Source organism: Odontesthes bonariensis, chromosome 13, assembly GCF_027942865.1.
Source record: "Odontesthes bonariensis isolate fOdoBon6 chromosome 13, fOdoBon6.hap1, whole genome shotgun sequence".
In the NCBI taxonomy this organism is placed as follows: domain Eukaryota; kingdom Metazoa; phylum Chordata; class Actinopteri; order Atheriniformes; family Atherinopsidae; genus Odontesthes; species Odontesthes bonariensis.
The window spans coordinates 38,271,905-38,290,957 of record NC_134518.1 but is presented as its reverse complement, the minus strand read 5'-3'; the positions used below and the strand labels follow the sequence as shown (position 1 = coordinate 38,290,957).

Here is a 19,053-nt window from a genome sequence, read left to right as displayed (position 1 = left end):
ACCCTCAGCCTCAGAACCCTCAGCCTCAGGATCAGAATCAGAACCCTCAGCCTCAGAACCCTCAGCCTCAGAACCCTCAGCCTCAGAACCCTCAGCATCCTCAGAACCCTCACCATCCTCAGCCTCAGGATCAGAATCAGAACCCTCAGCCTCAGAACCCTCAGCATCAGAACCCTCAGCCTCAGAACCCTCAGCCTCAGAACCCTCAGCCTCAGAACCCTCAGCCTCAGAACCCTCAGCATCCTCAGCCTCAGAACCCTCAGCATCAGAACCCTCAGCATCAGAATCAGAACCCTCAGCCTCAGAACCCTCAGCATCAGAACCCTCAGCCTCAGAACCCTCAGCCTCAGAACCCTCAGCATCAGAACCCTCAGCATCAGAACCCTCAGAACCCTCAGAACCCTCAGAACCCTCAGAACCCTCAGCATCAGAACCCTCAGCATCAGAACCCTCAGAACCCTCAGAACCCTCAGAACCCTCAGAACCCTCAGAACCCTCAGAACCCTCAGAACCCTCAGCCTCAGAACCCTCAGCCTCAGAACCCTCAGCATCAGAACCCTCAGCCTCAGAACCCTCAGCATCAGAACCCTCAGCCTCAGAACCCTCAGCCTCAGAACCCTCAGCCTCAGAACCCTCAGCATCAGAACCCTCAGCCTCAGAACCCTCAGCCTCAGAACCCTCAGCATCCTCAGCCTCAGAACCCTCAGCATCAGAACCCTCAGCATCAGAATCAGAACCCTCAGCATCAGAACCCTCAGCATCAGAACCCTCAGCCTCAGAACCCTCAGCCTCAGAACCCTCAGCATCAGAACCCTCAGCCTCAGAACCCTCAGCCTCAGAACCCTCAGCCTCAGAACCCTCAGCCTCAGAACCCTCAGCCTCAGAACCCTCAGCCTCAGAACCCTCAGCCTCAGAATCAGAACCCTCAGCCTCAGAACCCTCAGCCTCAGAACCCTCAGCCTCAGAACCCTCAGCCTCAGAACCCTCAGCCTCAGAACCCTCAGCATCAGAACCCTCAGCCTCAGAACCCTCAGCATCAGAACCCTCAGCCTCAGAACCCTCAGCCTCAGAACCCTCAGCCTCAGAACCCTCAGCATCAGAACCCTCAGCCTCAGAACCCTCAGCCTCAGAACCCTCAGCCTCAGAACCCTCAGCATCCTCAGCCTCAGAACCCTCAGCATCAGAACCCTCAGCATCAGAATCAGAACCCTCAGCATCAGAACCCTCAGCATCAGAACCCTCAGCCTCAGAACCCTCAGCCTCAGAACCCTCAGCATCAGAACCCTCAGCCTCAGAACCCTCAGCCTCAGAACCCTCAGCCTCAGAACCCTCAGCCTCAGAACCCTCAGCCTCAGAACCCTCAGCCTCAGAACCCTCAGCCTCAGAATCAGAACCCTCAGCCTCAGAACCCTCAGCCTCAGAACCCTCAGCCTCAGAACCCTCAGCCTCAGAACCCTCAGCCTCAGAACCCTCAGCCTCAGAACCCTCAGCCTCAGAATCAGAACCCTCAGCCTCAGAACCCTCAGCATCAGAACCCTCAGCATCAGAACCCTCAGCCTCAGAACCCTCAGAACCCGTCTCCGGTCCAAATGAAGGAACTCACACTCGTGCTGCTCGTAGGGGGGGTAGTTCAGCCGCACGGCGATGAGGATGAAGAAGATGAAGAGCGGCCAGAGGATCTCCACCAGCAGCTGGAGCTGAAACACAAACACACGGGTCAGAGTTAGGGAGAACCGGGCTCAGAACCTCCAGCCGGGTCAGAGTTAGGGAGAACCGGGCTCAGAACCTCCAGCCGGGTCAGAGTTAGGGAGAACCGGGCTCCAGAACCTCCAGCCGGGTCAGAGTTAGGGAGAACCGGGCTCAGAACCTCCAGCCGGGTCAGAGTTAGGGAGAACCGGGCTCAGAACCTCCAGCCGGGTCAGAGTTAGGGAGAACCGGGCTCAGAACCTCCAGCCGGGTCAGAGTTAGGGAGAACCGGGCTCCAGAACCTCCAGCCGGGTCAGAGTTAGGGAGAACCGGGCTCCAGAACCTCCAGCCGGGTCAGAGTTAGGGAGAACCGGGCTCCAGAACCTCCAGCCGGGTCAGAGTTAGGGAGAACCGGGCTCAGAACCTCCAGCCGGGTTAGAGTTAGGGAGAACCGGGCTCCAGAACCTCCAGCCGGGTCAGAGTTAGGGAGAACCGGGCTCCAGAACCTCCAGCCGGGTCAGAGTTAGGGAGAACCGGGCTCCAGAACCTCCAGCCGGGTTAGAGTTAGGGAGAACCGGGCTCCAGAACCTCCAGCCGGGTCAGAGTTAGGGAGAACCGGGCTCAGAACCTCCAGCCGGGTCAGAGTTAGGGAGAACCGGGCTCAGAACCTCCAGCAGGGTTAGAGTTAGGGAGAACCGGGCTCAGAACCTCCAGCCGGGTTATAGTTAGGGAGAACCGGGCTCAGAACCTCCAGCCGGGTTAGAGTTAGGGAGAACCGGGCTCAGAACCTTCAGACGGGTTAGAGTTAGGGAGAACCGGGCTCCAGAACCTCCAGCCGGGTCAGAGTTAGGGAGAACCGGGCTCAGAACCTCCAGCCGGGTTAGAGTTAGGGAGAACCGGGCTCCAGAACCTCCAGCCGGGTCAGAGTTAGGGAGAACCGGGCTCCAGAACCTCCAGCCGGGTTAGAGTTAGGGAGAACCGGGCTCAGAACCTCCAGCCGGGTTAGAGTTAGGGAGAACCGGGCTCAGAACCTCCAGCCGGGTTAGAGTTAGGGAGAACCGGGCTCCAGAACCTCCAGCCGGGTCAGAGTTAGGGAGAACCGGGCTCCAGAACCTCCAGCCGGGTCAGAGTTAGGGAGAACCGGGCTCCAGAACCTCCAGCCGGGTTAGAGTTAGGGAGAACCGGGCTCCAGAACCTCCAGCCGGGTTAGAGTTAGGGAGAACCGGGCTCCAGAACCTCCAGCCGGGTTAGAGTTAGGGAGAACCGGGCTCAGAACCTCCAGCCGGGTCAGAGTTAGGGAGAACCGGGCTCCAGAACCTCCAGCCGGGTCAGAGTTAGGGAGAACCGGGCTCAGAACCTCCAGCCGGGTCAGAGTTAGGGAGAACCGGGCTCAGAACCTCCAGCAGGGTCAGAGTTAGGGAGAACCGGGCTCAGAACCTCCAGCCGGGTCAGAGTTAGGGAGAACCGGGCTCAGAACCTTCAGACGGGTTAGAGTTAGGGAGAACCGGGCTCCAGAACCTCCAGCCGGGTTAGAGTTAGGGAGAACCGGGCTCAGAACCTCCAGCCGGGTCAGAGTTAGGGAGAACCGGGCTCAGAACCTCCAGCCGGGTCAGAGTTAGGGAGAACCGGGCTCAGAACCTCCAGCCGGGTCAGAGTTAGGGAGAACCGGGCTCCAGAACCTCCAGCCGGGTCAGAGTTAGGGAGAACCGGGCTCCAGAACCTCCAGCCGGGTCAGAGTTAGGGAGAACCGGGCTCAGAACCTCCAGCCGGGTCAGAGTTAGGGAGAACCGGGCTCAGAACCTCCAGACGGGTCAGAGTTAGGGAGAACCGGGCTCAGAACCTTCAGACGGGTTAGAGTTAGGGAGAACCGGGCTCCAGAACCTCCAGCCGGGTCAGAGTTTCAGAGGCTCTGAGACCCAGACTGGGTTCTGCCTGAGGCCCGGCGGGTCAGAACACAGTACAGAACATTACTGGACTCTGCCTGAGGCCCGGCGGGTCAGAACACAGAACACAGAAAAGAACATTAAAGGGTTCTGCCTGAGGCCCGGCGGGTCAGAACACAGAACAGAACATTACTGGACTCTGCCTGAGGCCCGGCGGGTCAGAACACAGAACAGAACATTAATGGGTTCTGCCTGAGGCCCGGCGGGTCAGAACACAGAACAGAACATTAAAGGGTTCTGCCTGAGGCCCGGCGAGTCAGAACACAGAACACAGAATTAATGGGTTCTGCCTGAGGCCCGGCGGGTCAGAACACAGAACACAGAACAGAACATTAAAGAGTTCTGCCTGAGGCCCGGCGGGTCAGAACACAGAACAGAACATTAAAGAGTTCTGCCTGAGGCCCGGCGGGTCAGAACACAGAACACAGAACAGAACATTAATGGGTTCTGCCTGAGGCCCGGCGGGTCAGAACACAGAACAGAACATTAAAGAGTTCTGCCTGAGGCCCGGCGGGTCAGAACACAGAACAGAACATTAATGGGTTCTGCCTGAGGCCCGGCGGGTCAGAACACAGAACAGAACATTAATGGGTTCTGCCTGAGGCCCGGCGGGTCAGAACACAGAACAGAACATTAAAGTGAAGTTAAACTGACCTTCTGGCGTCGCCGGTAGGTGAAGTTCTTCCACAGCAGCAGCCCCAGCTGAGTGGAGACGGACATGTCTGCAGCCGGCTCTGAGCAGGAATGCTGGCGGCGCCGCTCGCTCTGCGGTAAACACGGTGAACACACACGGTTCAGCTCAAAGGTGTCGGGTCAAAGGTGCTGATACTGCAGATCGGTTATCAGATCACAGCGTCAGCACTGATCAATCAGCAAGCTGTTTACTGTGAGGCTCACAGCCTCTGCACACACACCAATCAGAGGCCTGCGGCCCGCTGGCTCCGCCCACGCACACCAATCAGAGGCCTGCGGCCCGCTGGCTCCGCCCACACACCAATCAGAGGCCTGCGGCCCGCTGGCTCCGCCCACACACCAATCAGAGGCCTGCGGCCCGCTGGCTCCGCCCACACACACCAATCAGAGGCCTGCGGCCCGCTGGCTCCGCCCACGCACACCAATCAGAGGCCTGCGGCCCGCTGGCTCCGCCCACGCACACCAATCAGAGGCCTGCGGCCCGCTGGCTCCGCCCACACACACCAATCAGAGGCCTGCGGCCCGCTGGCTCTGCCCCGCTGGCTCCGCCCACGCACACCAATCAGAGGCCTGCGGCCCCGCTGGCTCCGCCCACGCACACCAATCAGAGGCCTGCGGCCCGCTGGCTCCGCCCACGCACACCAATCAGAGGCCTGCGGCCCGCTGGCTCCGCCCACGCACACCAATCAGAGGCCTGCGGCCCGCTGGCTCCGCCCACGCACACCAATCAGAGGCCTGCGGGCCCGCTGGCTCCGCCCACGCACACCAATCAGAGGCCTGCGGCCCGCTGGCTCCGCCCACGCACACCAATCAGAGGCCTGCGGGCCCGCTGGCTCCGCCCACGCACACCAATCAGAGGCCTGCGGCCCGCTGGCTCCGCCCACGCACACCAATCAGAGGCCTGCGGCCCGCTGGCTCCGCCCACACACACCAATCAGAGGCCTGCGGCCCGCTGGCTCCGCCCACTCACACCAATCAGAGAACTGCGGCCCACTGGCTCCGCCCACACACACCAATCAGAGGCCTGCGGCCCGCTGGCTCCGTCCACTCACACCAATCAGAGAACTTTTCAGTCCAGCTCCAGAGGAGTCCAGCTCCAGGGGAGTCCTGCTCCAGGGGAGTCCAGCTCCAGAGGAGTCCTGCTCCAGGGGAGTCCTGCTCCAGGGGAGTCCTGCTCCAGGGGAGTCCTGCTCCAGGGGAGTCCAGCTCCAGAGGAGTCCAGCTCCAGGGGAGTCCTGCTCCAGGGGAGTCCTGCTCCAGGGGAGTCCAGCTCCAGAGGAGTCCAGCTCCAGGGGAGACCAGCTCCAGGGGAGTCCAGCTCCAGGGGAGACCAGCTCCAGGGGAGACCAGCTCCAGAGGAGTCCAGCTCCAGGGGAGTCCAGCTCCAGGGGAGTCCAGCTCCAGGGGAGACTAGCTCCAGGGGAGTCCAGCTCCAGGGGAGACCAGCTCCAGGGGAGTCCTGCTCCAGGGGAGTCCAGCTCCAGAGGAGTCCAGCTCCAGAGGAGTCCAGCTCCAGGGGAGTCCAGCTCCAGGGGAGACCAGCTCCAGGGGAGTCCTGCTCCAGAGGAGTCCTGCTCCAGGGGAGACCAGCTCCAGGGGAGTCCAGCTCCAGGGGAGTCCTGCTCCAGGGGAGTCCTGCTCCAGGGGAGACCAGCTCCAGGGGAGTCCTGCTCCAGGGGAGACCAGCTCCAGGGGAGTCCTGCTCCAGGGGAGTCCTGCTCCAGGGGAGACCAGCTCCAGGGGAGACCTGCTCCAGGGGAGTCCAGCTCCAGGGGAGTCCTGCTCCAGGGGAGTCCTGCTCCAGGGGAGTCCAGCTCCAGGGGAGTCCAGCTCCAGGGGAGACCAGCTCCAGGGGAGTCCAGCTCCAGGGGAGTCCTGCTCCAGGGGAGTCCTGCTCCAGGGGAGTCCAGCTCCAGGGGAGTCCTGCTCCAGGGGAGACCAGCTCCAGGGGAGACCAGCTCCAGGGGAGTCCTGCTCCAGGGGAGTCCTGCTCCAGGGGAGACCAGCTCCAGGGGAGTCCAGCTCCAGGGGAGACCAGCTCCAGGGGAGTCCAGCTCCAGGGGAGACCAGCTCCAGGGGAGTCCTGCTCCAGGGGAGTCCTGCTCCAGGGGAGACCAGCTCCAGGGGAGACCTGCTCCAGGGGAGTCCTGCTCCAGGGGAGTCCAGCTCCAGGGGAGTCCTGCTCCAGGGGAGACCAGCTCCAGGGGAGTCCTGCTCCAGGGGAGACCAGCTCCAGGGGAGACCAGCTCCAGGGGAGTCCAGCTCCAGGGGAGACCAGCTCCAGGGGAGTCCTGCTCCAGGGGAGTCCAGCTCCAGGGGAGTCCTGCTCCAGGGGAGTCCTGCTCCAGGGGAGTCCTGCTCCAGAGGAGTCCTGCTCCAGGGGAGTCCTGCTCCAGGACCTGAACCCGGTCTGAAGGATGCACTGCTGTGTGTCACCATGACAACAGGGACTGTTCACACTGAGCAGCTGATGTGATCAATACAGCAACCATGTGACCAGAGACCCTGTGCTGGGGGGGGGGGGGGGGTGTCTCCTGATTGAATTTACATGTGTGCAGACCCTCCCCCCTTCTTCTTCTTCTTCTTCTTCTACTTCTTCTCCTGTTTACTCTGATCAAAGAGCTGCTGTGATGAAGGGGATCCAGACCGGAACTGAACTCTGAACTGATCAGGTGAGCTGAGGTCCGCTTTGTTCCGCCGGCGGGACCCAACAGGACCCGGCGGGACCCAACAGGACCCGGCGGGACCCAACAACTTTTCATCTCACTCATCAAAATAAACTCCCACAAAGCACGCACCTCAGCGCGTGCTCCTGTCCGCGCGCACTTCATCTCAGTTAAAAGAAGTTCGGCCCGAGAAGCTGAACCCGAACTCCTGAATAAGATCATAAGGTCCATAATCAGTCCGAACCGAGTCTGACAAACTTCCGGAGCCGGAAAAACCTGCAACAATCCCATCAGGGTCATTCTGCAGAAGCTCTGATCCAAAGAGACTCACAGTGAGTGTTCCACACCGGGAAGCAATCAGCTTTAAAGGGTTTAAAACGCCTGTTCACACCGAGACTGACCCGAACCGGAGTTAAACACACACTCAGACCCGTTCTGAACCACTCAGAACCACTCGGAACACACTCAGAACCACTCGGAACCACTCGGAACACACTCAGAACCACTCGGAACACACTCAGAACCACTCGGAACCACTCGGAACACACTCAGAACCACTCGGAACACACTCAGAACCACTCAGAACACACTCGTACCCGTTCAGAACCATTCAGAACCATTCAGAACACACTCAGAACCACTCAGAACCACTCAGAACACACTCAGAACCACTCAGACCCGTTCGGAAGCATTCGGACCCACTCGGAACACACTCGGGCGGCAGTCACCGGTCTCTGGCTCTCCTCTGGCTCTCCTCGGGTCTGCGGTGCTCCTCCTTCCAGCAGCATCTGTTTCTCTGAGCTGCAGCTGCGGGACTAAAGTAAACTCACCGGAGTCAAGAGAAAACAGTCACCAGCTGCTTCCGGTGAGGAGTTTCACAATAAAAGCAGAAAAGGTCCAAAATGTCTCCGTGTTTCCTGAATGAATAAAAGGTGTTTTCAGACCGCGGTGCTGTGGGATTGATCCCTGATCAACTCAACTTTATTTATAAAGCCTTTTAACACAGCCGTGGCTGAAACAAAGTGCTGTACAACACAAAATACAAGGCATAAAACACAAGAACAATGCAAAAACAACAATATTAAAACAATGACAGAAACTGGGTTAAAAGCCAGGGAATAAAAATGGGTTTTAAGACGGAGGCTTAGAGGACTGTTTGTATGAATAAATGTCCAGAGAAGGTCCATAAAAGGTCTCAGAGGACATGATGATATGAACCACTCTCAGATGAAGCTGATCTTTGTATCGATCATCTTTTATTGTCATTAAAACCTTTATTTAAGCCAAGATAGGCAGCAGCAGATCCAAAACACAGTTAAACAATTACAGATAAAAGCACAAACAAGTGAAAGAAAAAGGATTGAATAATGAAAAACATGTAGTGGAGTCGCCCTCAAGTGTCCTCAGTTTGGGTTTGAAGACACTCAAAGAGGTTAACGCTGTTAGTTTCAGTCCTTCTGCTGGAGCTTTTCATCTCTAAAAGATCTCCAAAAACCAGAACAAGTAGCAGCAACAAGTGCTCTTTACATTAAAAGAGAAAAGCATCTTATTTTGAAAATTAAAAACCCAGTTTTAACCTCAGCTTCTTCACAAGTTTCTCAATCTGAAAGTGAGGGAGACGTAAGTCAAGACACCCAAGTGTTTATACTCTGAACCACCTCTGTTTCATTTCCCTCCAGGGGGGGTCTGTGGCCTCTTCCTAGATTCAGAGAACAGCATCAGCTCGGTCTTCTCAGCGTTGAGGACGAGTTTCAGCTGAAGTAATGAGTCCTGGACACCAACAGAGGCTTTCTGCAGGGATTCAGTGGCCTGAACAGGAGTTGGTCCGGAGCTGTAAATAACTGTCATCAGCATAGAGGTGAACATTAGCATCTGTCCCATTTATACCCAGATCATTGCTATAAATAAGGAATAAGAGGGGCTCTAACACACAACCCTGCGGCACCCCCTGGTGGACAGTAACAGTACACAGGCCATCATATTTAATGAGTCCCATTACTAAGATGAACCAAGCAACTGCTTCCTCCGAGAGTCTAAGTTTTAAACTATTGTGTTCGACCGTATCAAACGCTTTTAAATCAATAAAGAGAGATGCACCATGGAGCAACAGAAATGTCATTTACCACCGTCAATGCTGTGATGGTACTATTCTGGTACTAGGATGGTACCTAATGTTTATTCACTATTTTTATTAAGTTTTATTTTATTTTATTCTATTATATTTGCTTCTTTTCACTTTAATTGTTTACATATCTTTTACTGTGTGCTGCTGCAACACAACAATTTCCCAAATTGGGATGAAAAAAGTACTTATCTATCTATCTATCTATCTATCTATCTATCTACTATTCCCATAAAATGGTATTTAAATGTAAAAACACCTTTATATTATTTACTCCCCTTGAGCTGTCACCTTACCGTGGTGGGGGGGTTTGCGTGCCCCAGTGAGTCTGGGAGCTATGTTGTCTGGGGCTTTAAGCCCCTGGTAGGGTCACCCAAGGCAAACAGATTCTAGATGAGGGACCAGACAAAGAACAGCTCATAAAACCCCTATGATGATGAAGAAAATTGGACACCGTGTTCCTTCGCCCGGACGCGGGTCACCGGGGCCCCCCCCTGGAGCCGAAGGCGGGGACCTTGGCGGTCTGATCCTCGGCTACTGAAGCTGGCTCTTGGGACGTGGAACGTCACCTCTCTGCTGGGGAAGGAGCCTGAGCTGGTGCGCGAGGCTGAGCGGTTCCGGCTAGATATAGTCGGACTCACCTCGACGCACGGCTTGGGCTCCGGAACCAGCCTCCTCCAGAGGGGTTGGACTCTCTTCCACTCTGGAGTTGCCCGCGGTGAGAGGCGTAGAGCAGGTGTGGGCATACTTATTGCCCCCCGGCTGTGCGCCTGTACATTGGGGTTTACCCCGGTGGACCAGAGGGTAGCCTCCCTCCGCCTTAGGGTGGGGGGACGGGTCCTGACTGTTGTTTGTGCTTATGCACCGAACGGCAGTTCAGAGTACCCACCCTTTTGGAGTCCCTGGAGGAGGCACTAGAGAGTGCTCCTCCGGGAGACTCCCTCGTCCTGCTGGGGGACTTCAATGCTCACGTGGGCAATGACAGTGAGACCCGGAGGGGCGTGATTGGGAGGAACGGCCCCCCCGATCTGAATCAGAGTGGTGTTTTGTTGTTGGACTTCTGTGCTCGTCACGGACTGTCCATAACGAACACCATGTTCAGGCATAAGGGTGTCCATATGTGCACTTGGCACCAGGACACCCTAGGCCGCAGCTCGATGATCGACTTTGTGGTCGTATCGTCGGACTTGCGGCCATATGTCCTGGACACTCGGGTGAAGAGAGGGGCGGAGCTGTCAGCTGATCACCACCTGGTGGTGAGTTGGCTCCGCTGGTGGGGGAGGAAGCCGGTCAGACCTGGCAGGCCCAAACGTATTGTGAGGGTCTGCTGGGAACGGCTGGCGGAATCCCCCGTAATGAGGAGTTTCAACTCCCACCTCCAGCAGAGCTTCAACCATGTCCTGGGGGAGGTGGGGGACATTGAGCCCGAATGGGCCATGTTCCGTGCCTCCATTGTTGAGGCGGCCGACCGGAGCTGTGGCCGTAAGGTGGTCGGTGCCTGTCGTGGCGGCAGCCCCCGAACCCGCTGGTGGACCCCAGTGGTGAGGGAAGCCGTCAGGCTGAAGAAGGAGTCCTATCGGGCCTTTTTGGCCAGTGGGACTCTGGAAGCAGCTGATGGGTACCGACAGGCCAAGCGGAACGCAGCCTCGGCGGTTGCTGAGGCAAAAACTCGGGCTTGGGAGGAGTTCGGGGAGGCCATGGAGAACGACTTCCGGATGGCCTCGAGGAGTTTCTGGTCCGCCATCCGGCGGCTCGGGGGGGGGAAGCGGTGCACCGTCAACACCGTGTATGGTGAGGGCGGGGCTCTGCTGACCTCATCTAGGGACGTCGTGATTCGTTGGGGGGAATACTTCGAGGGCCTCCTCAATCCTACCGACACGCCTTCCGATGAGGAAGCAGAGTTGGGGAGCTCGGACGTGGGGCCTCCCATTTCTGGGGCTGAGGTTGCCGAGGTGGTCAAAAAACTCCTCGGTGGCCCCGGGGGTGGATGAGGTCCGTCCTGAGTTCCTCAAGGCTCTGGATGTTGTGGGGCTGTCTTGGTTGACACGCCTCTGCAGCATCGCGTGGACATCGGGGGCAGTGCCTCTGGACTGGCAGATTGGGGTGGTGGTCCCCCTCTTTAAAAAGGGGGACCGGAGGGTGTGTTCCAACTATAGGGGGATCACACTCCTCAGCCTCCCTGGTAAGGTCTATTCGGGGGTACTGGAGAGGAGGATCCGACGGATAGTCGAATCTCGGATTCAGGAGGTGCAGTGTGGTTTTCGTCCTGGCCGTGGAACAGTGGACCAGCTCTATACCCTCCGCAGGATCCTGGAGGGTGCATGGGAGTTCGCCCAACCGGTCTACATGTGTTCTGTGGACTTGGAGAAGGCGTTCGACCGTGTCCCTCGGGGACTCTTGTGGGGGGTGCTCCGGGAGTATGGAGTGCCGGACTCCTTGATATGGGCTGTCCGGTCTCTGTATGACCGGTGTCAGAGTTTGGTCCGCATTGCCGGCAGTAAGTCGGACATGTTTCCTGTGAGGGTTGGACTCCGTCAGGGCTGCCCTTTGTCACCGATTCTGTTCATAATTTTTATGGACAGAATTTCTAGGCGCAGCCAGGGCGTTGAGGGGGTCCGGTTTGGCGACCTCAGAATCAGGTCTCTGCTTTTTGCGGACGATGCGGTTCTGTTGGCGTCATCAGGCCGTGACCTTCAGCTCTCACTGGAGCGGTTCGCAGCCGAGTGTGAAGCGGCTGGGATGAGAATCAGCACCTCCAAGTCTGAGACCATGGTCTTCGGCCGGAAAAGGGTGGAATGCCCTCTCCGGGTCGGGAATGAGATCCTTCCCCAAGTGGAGGAGTTCAAGTATCTCGGGGTCTTGTTCACGAGTGAGGGACGAATGGAGCAGGAGGTTGACAGGCGGATCGGTGCGGCGTCTGCAGTGATGCGGGCTCTGCACCGGCCCGTCGAAGGAGCTGAGCCAGAAGGCCAAGCTCTCCATTTACCGGTCAGTCTATGTTCCTATCCTCACCTATGGTCACGAGCTGTGGGTAGTGACCGAAAGAACGAGATCCTACCCTCACCTGTGGCCACGAGCTGTGGGTAGGGACCTAAAGAACGAGATCCTACCCTCACCTGTGGCCACGAGCTGTGGGTAGGGACCGAAAGAACGAGATCCTACCCTCACCTGTGGCCACGAGCTGTGGGTAGGGACCGAAAGAACGAGATCCTACCCTCACCTGTGGCCACGAGCTGTGGGTAGGGACCTAAAGAACGAGATCCTACCCTCACCTATGGTCACGAGCTGTGGGTAGGGACCGAAAGAACGAGATCGCGAATGCAAGCGGCCGAAATGAGTTTCCTCCGCAGGGTGTCTGGGCTCTCCCTTAGAGATAGGGTGAGAAGCTCGGTCATCCGGGAGGGGCTCGGAGTAGAACCGCTGCTCCTCCGCATCCAGAGGAGTCAGATGAGGTGGCTCGGGCATCTGGTTAGGATGCCTCCTGGACGCTCACTGGTGAGGTGTTCCGGGCCCGTCCCACTGGGAGGAGGCCCCGGGGAAGACCCAGGACACGTTGGAGAGACTATGTCTCTCGGCTGGCCTGAGAACGCCTCGGGGTCCCCCCGGAAGAGCTGGAGGAAGTGGCCGGGGACAGGGACGTCTGGGTCTCTCTGCTCAAGCTGCTGCCCCCGCGACCCGATCCCCGGACCAGCAGAAGATAATGGATGGATGGATGGATGGATTATTTATTATATATATATATATTATTTATTATACCTGCTCACTCACAGGAGTTTCAAGCTTGGCCAGAACTGATGAATTCAATATTGAGCTGTAATTAGTTTGGCTGGGTCACCTCCTTTTTATACTAAAGCTGATTTCCATCAGACTCATAAACATTTCCTGCAGCTCTGGACAGAACCGAGCATTTCCTGATAGACATGCTTATGTACAATGATAGGCTCGCTCATTCAAAGGTTCCTCTTATAAATCATCACGACTTTAATTCAGTGTTTGTGACAGCAGCAACAGCACAGTGGGCACTTCAGTCGCTGCAGAACAAACCCAAAGAGGAGAATTCATCAGGAACATTCGGCAAAATGAAATCAATCAAGGTGGACATCTCCGGGATTTTAAGGTTTTACCGTGTGGGTGAAATGAAGAGAATCACAAAAAGATATAAAATCATCAGAAACTGGCTTAGGCCAATTCAATTCAATTCAATTCAATTGGACCTTGGGTTGGACCGCAGGGTTACTGCCGGTCACCGAGCAGCGGATTCACAGCAGAAGAGTTTCCTCAGATGGGAAGGTTTTACACCTCAGGCGCCCTGATATATGCTCCCAGGAACAGGAAGAAGGAGTTTCACACCTCAGACGCCCTGATATATGCTCCCAGGAACAGGAAGAAGGAGTTTTACACCTCAGACGCCCTGATATATGCTCCCAGGAACAGGAAGAAGGAGTTTTACACTTCAGACGCCCTGATATATGCTCCCAGGAACAGGAAGAAGGAGTTTTACACCTCAGACGCCCTGATATATGCTCCCAGGAACAGGAAGAAGGAGTTTTACGCCTCAGACGCCCTGATATATGCTCCCAGGAACAGGAAGAAGGAGATTTACACCTCAGGCGCCCTGATATATGCTCCCAGGAACAGGAAGAAGGAGTTTTACACCTCAGACGCCCTGATATATGCTCCCAGGAACAGGAAGAAGGAGTTTTACACCTCAGACGCCCTGATATATGCTCCCAGGAACAGGAAGAAGGAGTTTTACACCTCAGACGCCCTGATATATGCTCCCAGGAACAGGAAGAAGGAGTTTTACAGCTCAGACGCCCTGATATATGCTCCCAGGAACAGGAAGAAGGAGTTTTACACTTCAGACGCCCTGATATATGCTCCCAGGAACAGGAAGAAGGAGTTTTACACCTCAGACGCCCTGATATATGCTCCCAGGAACAGGAAGAAGGAGTTTTACACCTCAGGCGCCCTGATATATGCTCCCAGGAACAGGAAGAAGGAGTTTTACCCCTCAGACGCCCTGATATATGCTCCCAGGAACAGGAAGAAGGAGTTTTACGCCTCAGACGCCCTGATATATGCTCCCAGGAACAGGAAGAAGGAGTTTTACGCCTCAGACGCCCTGATATATGCTCCCAGGAACAGGAAGAAGGAGTTTTACACCTCAGACGCCCTGATATATGCTCCCAGGAACAGGAAGAAGGAGTTTTACACCTCAGACGCCCTGATATATGCTCCCAGGAACAGGAAGAAGGAGTTTTACAGCTCAGACGCCCTGATATATGCTCCCAGGAACAGGAAGAAGGAGTTTTACACTTCAGACGCCCTGATATATGCTCCCAGGAACAGGAAGAAGGAGTTTTACACCTCAGACGCCCTGATATATGCTCCCAGGAACAGGAAGAAGGAGTTTTACCCCTCAGACGCCCTGATATATGCTCCCAGGAACAGGAAGAAGGAGTTTTACCCCTCAGACGCCCTGATATATGCTCCCAGGAACAGGAAGAAGGAGTTTTACAGCTCAGACGCCCTGATATATGCTCCCAGGAACAGGAAGAAGGAGTTTTACACCTCAGACGCCCTGATATATGCTCCCAGGAACAGGAAGAAGGAGTTTTACACCTCAGACGCCCTGATATATGCTCCCAGGAACAGGAAGAAGGAGTTTTGCACCTCAGACGCCCTGATATATGCTCCCAGGAACAGGAAGAAGGAGTTTTGCACCTCAGACGCCCTGATATATGCTCCCAGGAACAGGAAGAAGGAGTTTTACACCTCAGACGCCCTGATATATGCTCCCAGGAACAGGAAGAAGGAGTTTTACAGCTCAGACGCCCTGATATATGCTCCCAGGAACAGGAAGAAGGAGTTTTACGCCTCAGACGCCCTGATATATGCTCCCAGGAACAGGAAGAAGGAGTTTTACGCCTCAGACGCCCTGATATATGCTCCCAGGAACAGGAAGAAGGAGTTTTACACCTCAGACGCCCTGATATATGCTCCCAGGAACAGGAAGAAGGAGTTTTACACCTCAGACGCCCTGATATATGCTCCCAGGAACAGGAAGAAGGAGTTTTACACCTCAGACGCCCTGATATATGCTCCCAGGAACAGGAAGAAGGAGTTTTACAGCTCAGACGCCCTGATATATGCTCCCAGGAACAGGAAGAAGGAGTTTTACACCTCAGACGCCCTGATATATGCTCCCAGGAACAGGAAGAAGGAGTTTTACACCTCAGACGCCCTGATATATGCTCCCAGGAACAGGAAGAAGGAGTTTTACACCTCAGACGCCCTGATATATGCTCCCAGGAACAGGAAGAAGGAGTTTTACACTTCAGACGCCCTGATATACGCTCCCAGGAACAGGAAGAAGGAGTTTTACACTTCAGACGCCCTGATATATGCTCCCAGGAACAGGAAGAAGGAGTTTTACACCTCAGACGCCCTGATATATGCTCCCAGGAACAGGAAGAAGGAGTTTTACCCCTCAGACGCCCTGATATATGCTCCCAGGAACAGGAAGAAGGAGTTTTACCCCTCAGACGCCCTGATATATGCTCCCAGGAACAGGAAGAAGGAGTTTTACAGCTCAGACGCCCTGATATATGCTCCCAGGAACAGGAAGAAGGAGTTTTACACTTCAGACGCCCTGATATATGCTCCCAGGAACAGGAAGAAGGAGTTTTACACCTCAGACGCCCTGATATATGCTCCCAGGAACAGGAAGAAGGAGTTTTACACTTCAGACGCCCTGATATATGCTCCCAGGAACAGGAAGAAGGAGTTTTACACCTCAGACGCCCTGATATATGCTCCCAGGAACAGGAAGAAGGAGTTTTACACCTCAGACGCCCTGATATATGCTCCCAGGAACAGGAAGAAGGAGTTTTACACCTCAGACGCCCTGATATATGCTCCCAGGAACAGGAAGAAGGAGTTTTACACCTCAGACGCCCTGATATATGCTCCCAGGAACAGGAAGAAGGAGTTTTACACCTCAGACGCCCTGATATATGCTCCCAGGAACAGGAAGAAGGAGTTTTACAGCTCAGACGCCCTGATATATGCTCCCAGGAACAGGAAGGAGTTTTGCACCTCAGACGCCCTGATATATGCTCCCAGGAACAGGAAGAAGGAGTTTTACACTTCAGACGCCCCGATATATGCTCCCAGGAACAGGAAGAAGGAGTTTTACACCTCAGACGCCCTGATATATGCTCCCAGGAACAGGAAGAAGGAGTTTTACACCTCAGACGCCCTGATATATGCTCCCAGGAACAGGAAGAAGGAGTTTTACACTTCAGACGCCCTGATATATGCTCCCAGGAACAGGAAGAAGGAGTTTTACACTTCAGACGCCCCGATATATGCTCCCAGGAACAGGAAGAAGGAGTTTTACACCTCAGACGCCCTGATATATGCTCCCAGGAACAGGAAGAAGGAGTTTTACACCTCAGACGCCCTGATATATGCTCCCAGGAACAGGAAGAAGGAGTTTTACAGCTCAGACGCCCTGATATATGTTCCCAGGAACAGGAAGAAGGAGTTTTACACTTCAGACGCCCTGATATATGCTCCCAGGAACAGGAAGAAGGAGTTTTACCCCTCAGACGCCCTGATATATGCTCCCAGGAACAGGAAGAAGGAGTTTTACCCCTCAGACGCCCTGATATATGCTCCCAGGAACAGGAAGAAGGAGTTTTACCCCTCAGACGCCCCGATATATGCTCCCAGGAACAGGAAGAAGGAGTTTTACCCCTCAGGCGCCCTGATATATGCTCCCAGGAACAGGAAGAAGGAGTTTTACCCCTCAGGCGCCCTGATATATGCTCCCAGGAACAGGAAGAAGGAGTTTTACAGCTCAGACGCCCTGATATATGCTCCCAGGAACAGGAAGAAGGAGTTTTACACCTCAGACGCCCTGATATGTGCTCCCAGGAACAGGAAGAAGGAGTTTTACCCCTCAGGCGCCCTGATATATGCTCCCAGGAACAGGAAGAAGGAGTTTTACACCTCAGACGCCCTGATATATGCTCCCAGGAACAGGAAGAAGGAGTTTTACACCTCAGACGCCCTGATATGTGCTCCCAGGAACAGGAAGAAGGAGTTTTACACCTCAGACGCCCTGATATATGCTCCCAGGAACAGGAAGAAGGAGTTTAACACCTCAGACGCCCTGATATATGCTCCCAGGAACAGGAAGAAGGAGTTTTAGGCTTCAGACGCCCTGATATATGCTCCCAGGAACAGGAAGAAGGAGTTTTACAGCTCAGACGCCCTGATATATGCTCCCAGGAACAGGAAGAAGGAGTTTTACACCTCAGACGCCCTGATATATGCTCCCAGGAACAGGAAGAAGGAGTTTTACACCTCAGACGCCCTGATATATGCTCCCAGGAACAGGAAGAAGGAGTTTTACACCTCAGACGCCCTGATATATGCTCCCAGGAACAGGAAGAAGGAGTTTTACACCTCAGACGCCCTGATATATGCTCCCAGGAACAGGAAGAAGGAGTTTTACACCTCAGACGCCCTGATATATGCTCCCAGGAACAGGAAGAAGGAGTTTTACACCTCAGACGCCCTGATATATGCTCCCAGGAACAGGAAGAAGGAGTTTTACACTTCTTACCTTCTTTAATAAATTATAAACCTTCTGCTGTCTGAACAGATGCTGATGGTCAGGGTGAGACCGCCCTCTGCTGGTCACTCACAGTGCTGAGCCAAAGTAAAGATGTGAGCCCATACACTGACTCTTCAGAGCTGAGTAACATGTAAACACAACTGAGTCGTTTGGAGCATCAAATGTAGGAAAAAGACCAAGAAGGAGAGTTTTCTTAAACTATGAAAAGACAAAACTCATAAAACTCTGCAGGAAACCTGCCTGATGATCACAGAGCAGATATAATGAAGTTTTGGATCAGTTTCTGTCTTTTATGACGACAGGATGTCACATTTATCTGTTTCTTCTTCGTCTGATTTAAATGTTCGTGTTTAATGTCCCTGAGCAGCTTGTTCTGGAAGCAGCCAGCAGGGGGCGCTGCTGCCCAGAGAGACGGTGATGGGAGAAAATCCACTTCCTGTTTTTACTGAAAACTTTTCTATAAACTGCAGTGTTTCACCACATTTAGAAATAGAATAGAATAGAAAAATACTTTATTCAGAAGTACTTTATAAATCGTATATAGTATAAATATAAATATTTATACTATAAATATTTAAAATATTTAAATATTTTAAAATATTTTAAATATTTATTCTATAAAATAGTATAAATATAAATAGTAAATAAATAGTAAATACTTTATTTTAAGAGGACATTACACTGAATTTACATCTATTTACAGGTCCTCGTAAAACACACACACACACACACACACACACACACACACACACACACACACACACACACACACACACACACACACACACACACACACAGTGTTCAGCCTGGTACAACAGTCAACAATAACACAAAAGCTTCTCTGTCCTCTGCTGCCTGATCAGACCCACATCACTGCCGTCCTCAGTCTGACAGCAGCACCAGGACCCTAAAGAACTCTGCAGGACCTGCAGGACCAGCAGGACCAGCAGGACCACCAGGACCAGCAGGACCAGCAGGACCAGCAGGACCACCAGGACCAGCAGGACCACCAGGACCACCAGGACCAGCAGGACCAGCAGGACCAGCAGGAACATGGACCCGAAGCGGCTCTCTTCAGGCTCTCAGCAGCAGGTTCGGCTCCGGAAAAAGGTGATGAAGCAGAACTTTGCTGTTCTCACTGCAAATTATTTGGTTCTTACCAAGAAAAAAACCTTACATTTAGAAGTGCTAGATATTTTTTCTTGTTTTAAGAATTAATTTCTTATTTTAAGTCTTCAACTTAACAGTATAATCTCATATCAAGCAAAACTTTACTTTTTTGTCTCAAACAGG

The 19,053-nt window shown here is 54.2% G+C and overlaps 2 protein-coding genes across 5 annotated transcripts in view; one reads left to right on the top strand and one right to left on the bottom strand.

Moving 5' to 3' along the window:
- LOC142398067 (phospholipid-transporting ATPase ABCA1-like) overlaps positions 1–7,788 on the bottom strand; it is an 84,136-nt gene extending 76,348 nt beyond the window's left edge. For both annotated transcript variants that reach the window (XM_075482037.1, XM_075482038.1), the window contains exons 1-3: positions 7,717–7,788; positions 4,284–4,394; positions 1,604–1,697 (exon numbers count right to left, since the gene is read on the bottom strand). In XM_075482037.1, coding sequence (XP_075338152.1) covers positions 1,604–1,697; positions 4,284–4,394; positions 7,717–7,776 — 265 coding nt within the window. In that variant the 5' untranslated portion in view covers positions 7,777–7,788. The remainder of the gene's footprint in view (positions 1–1,603; positions 1,698–4,283; positions 4,395–7,716) is intronic.
- A 10,894-nt stretch (positions 7,789–18,682) lies between these two features.
- slc44a1b (solute carrier family 44 member 1b) overlaps positions 18,683–19,053 on the top strand; it is a 51,992-nt gene continuing 51,621 nt past the window's right edge. For all 3 annotated transcript variants that reach the window (XM_075482034.1, XM_075482035.1, XM_075482032.1), the window contains exon 1: positions 18,683–18,870. In XM_075482034.1, coding sequence (XP_075338149.1) covers positions 18,814–18,870 — 57 coding nt within the window. In that variant the 5' untranslated portion in view covers positions 18,683–18,813. The remainder of the gene's footprint in view (positions 18,871–19,053) is intronic.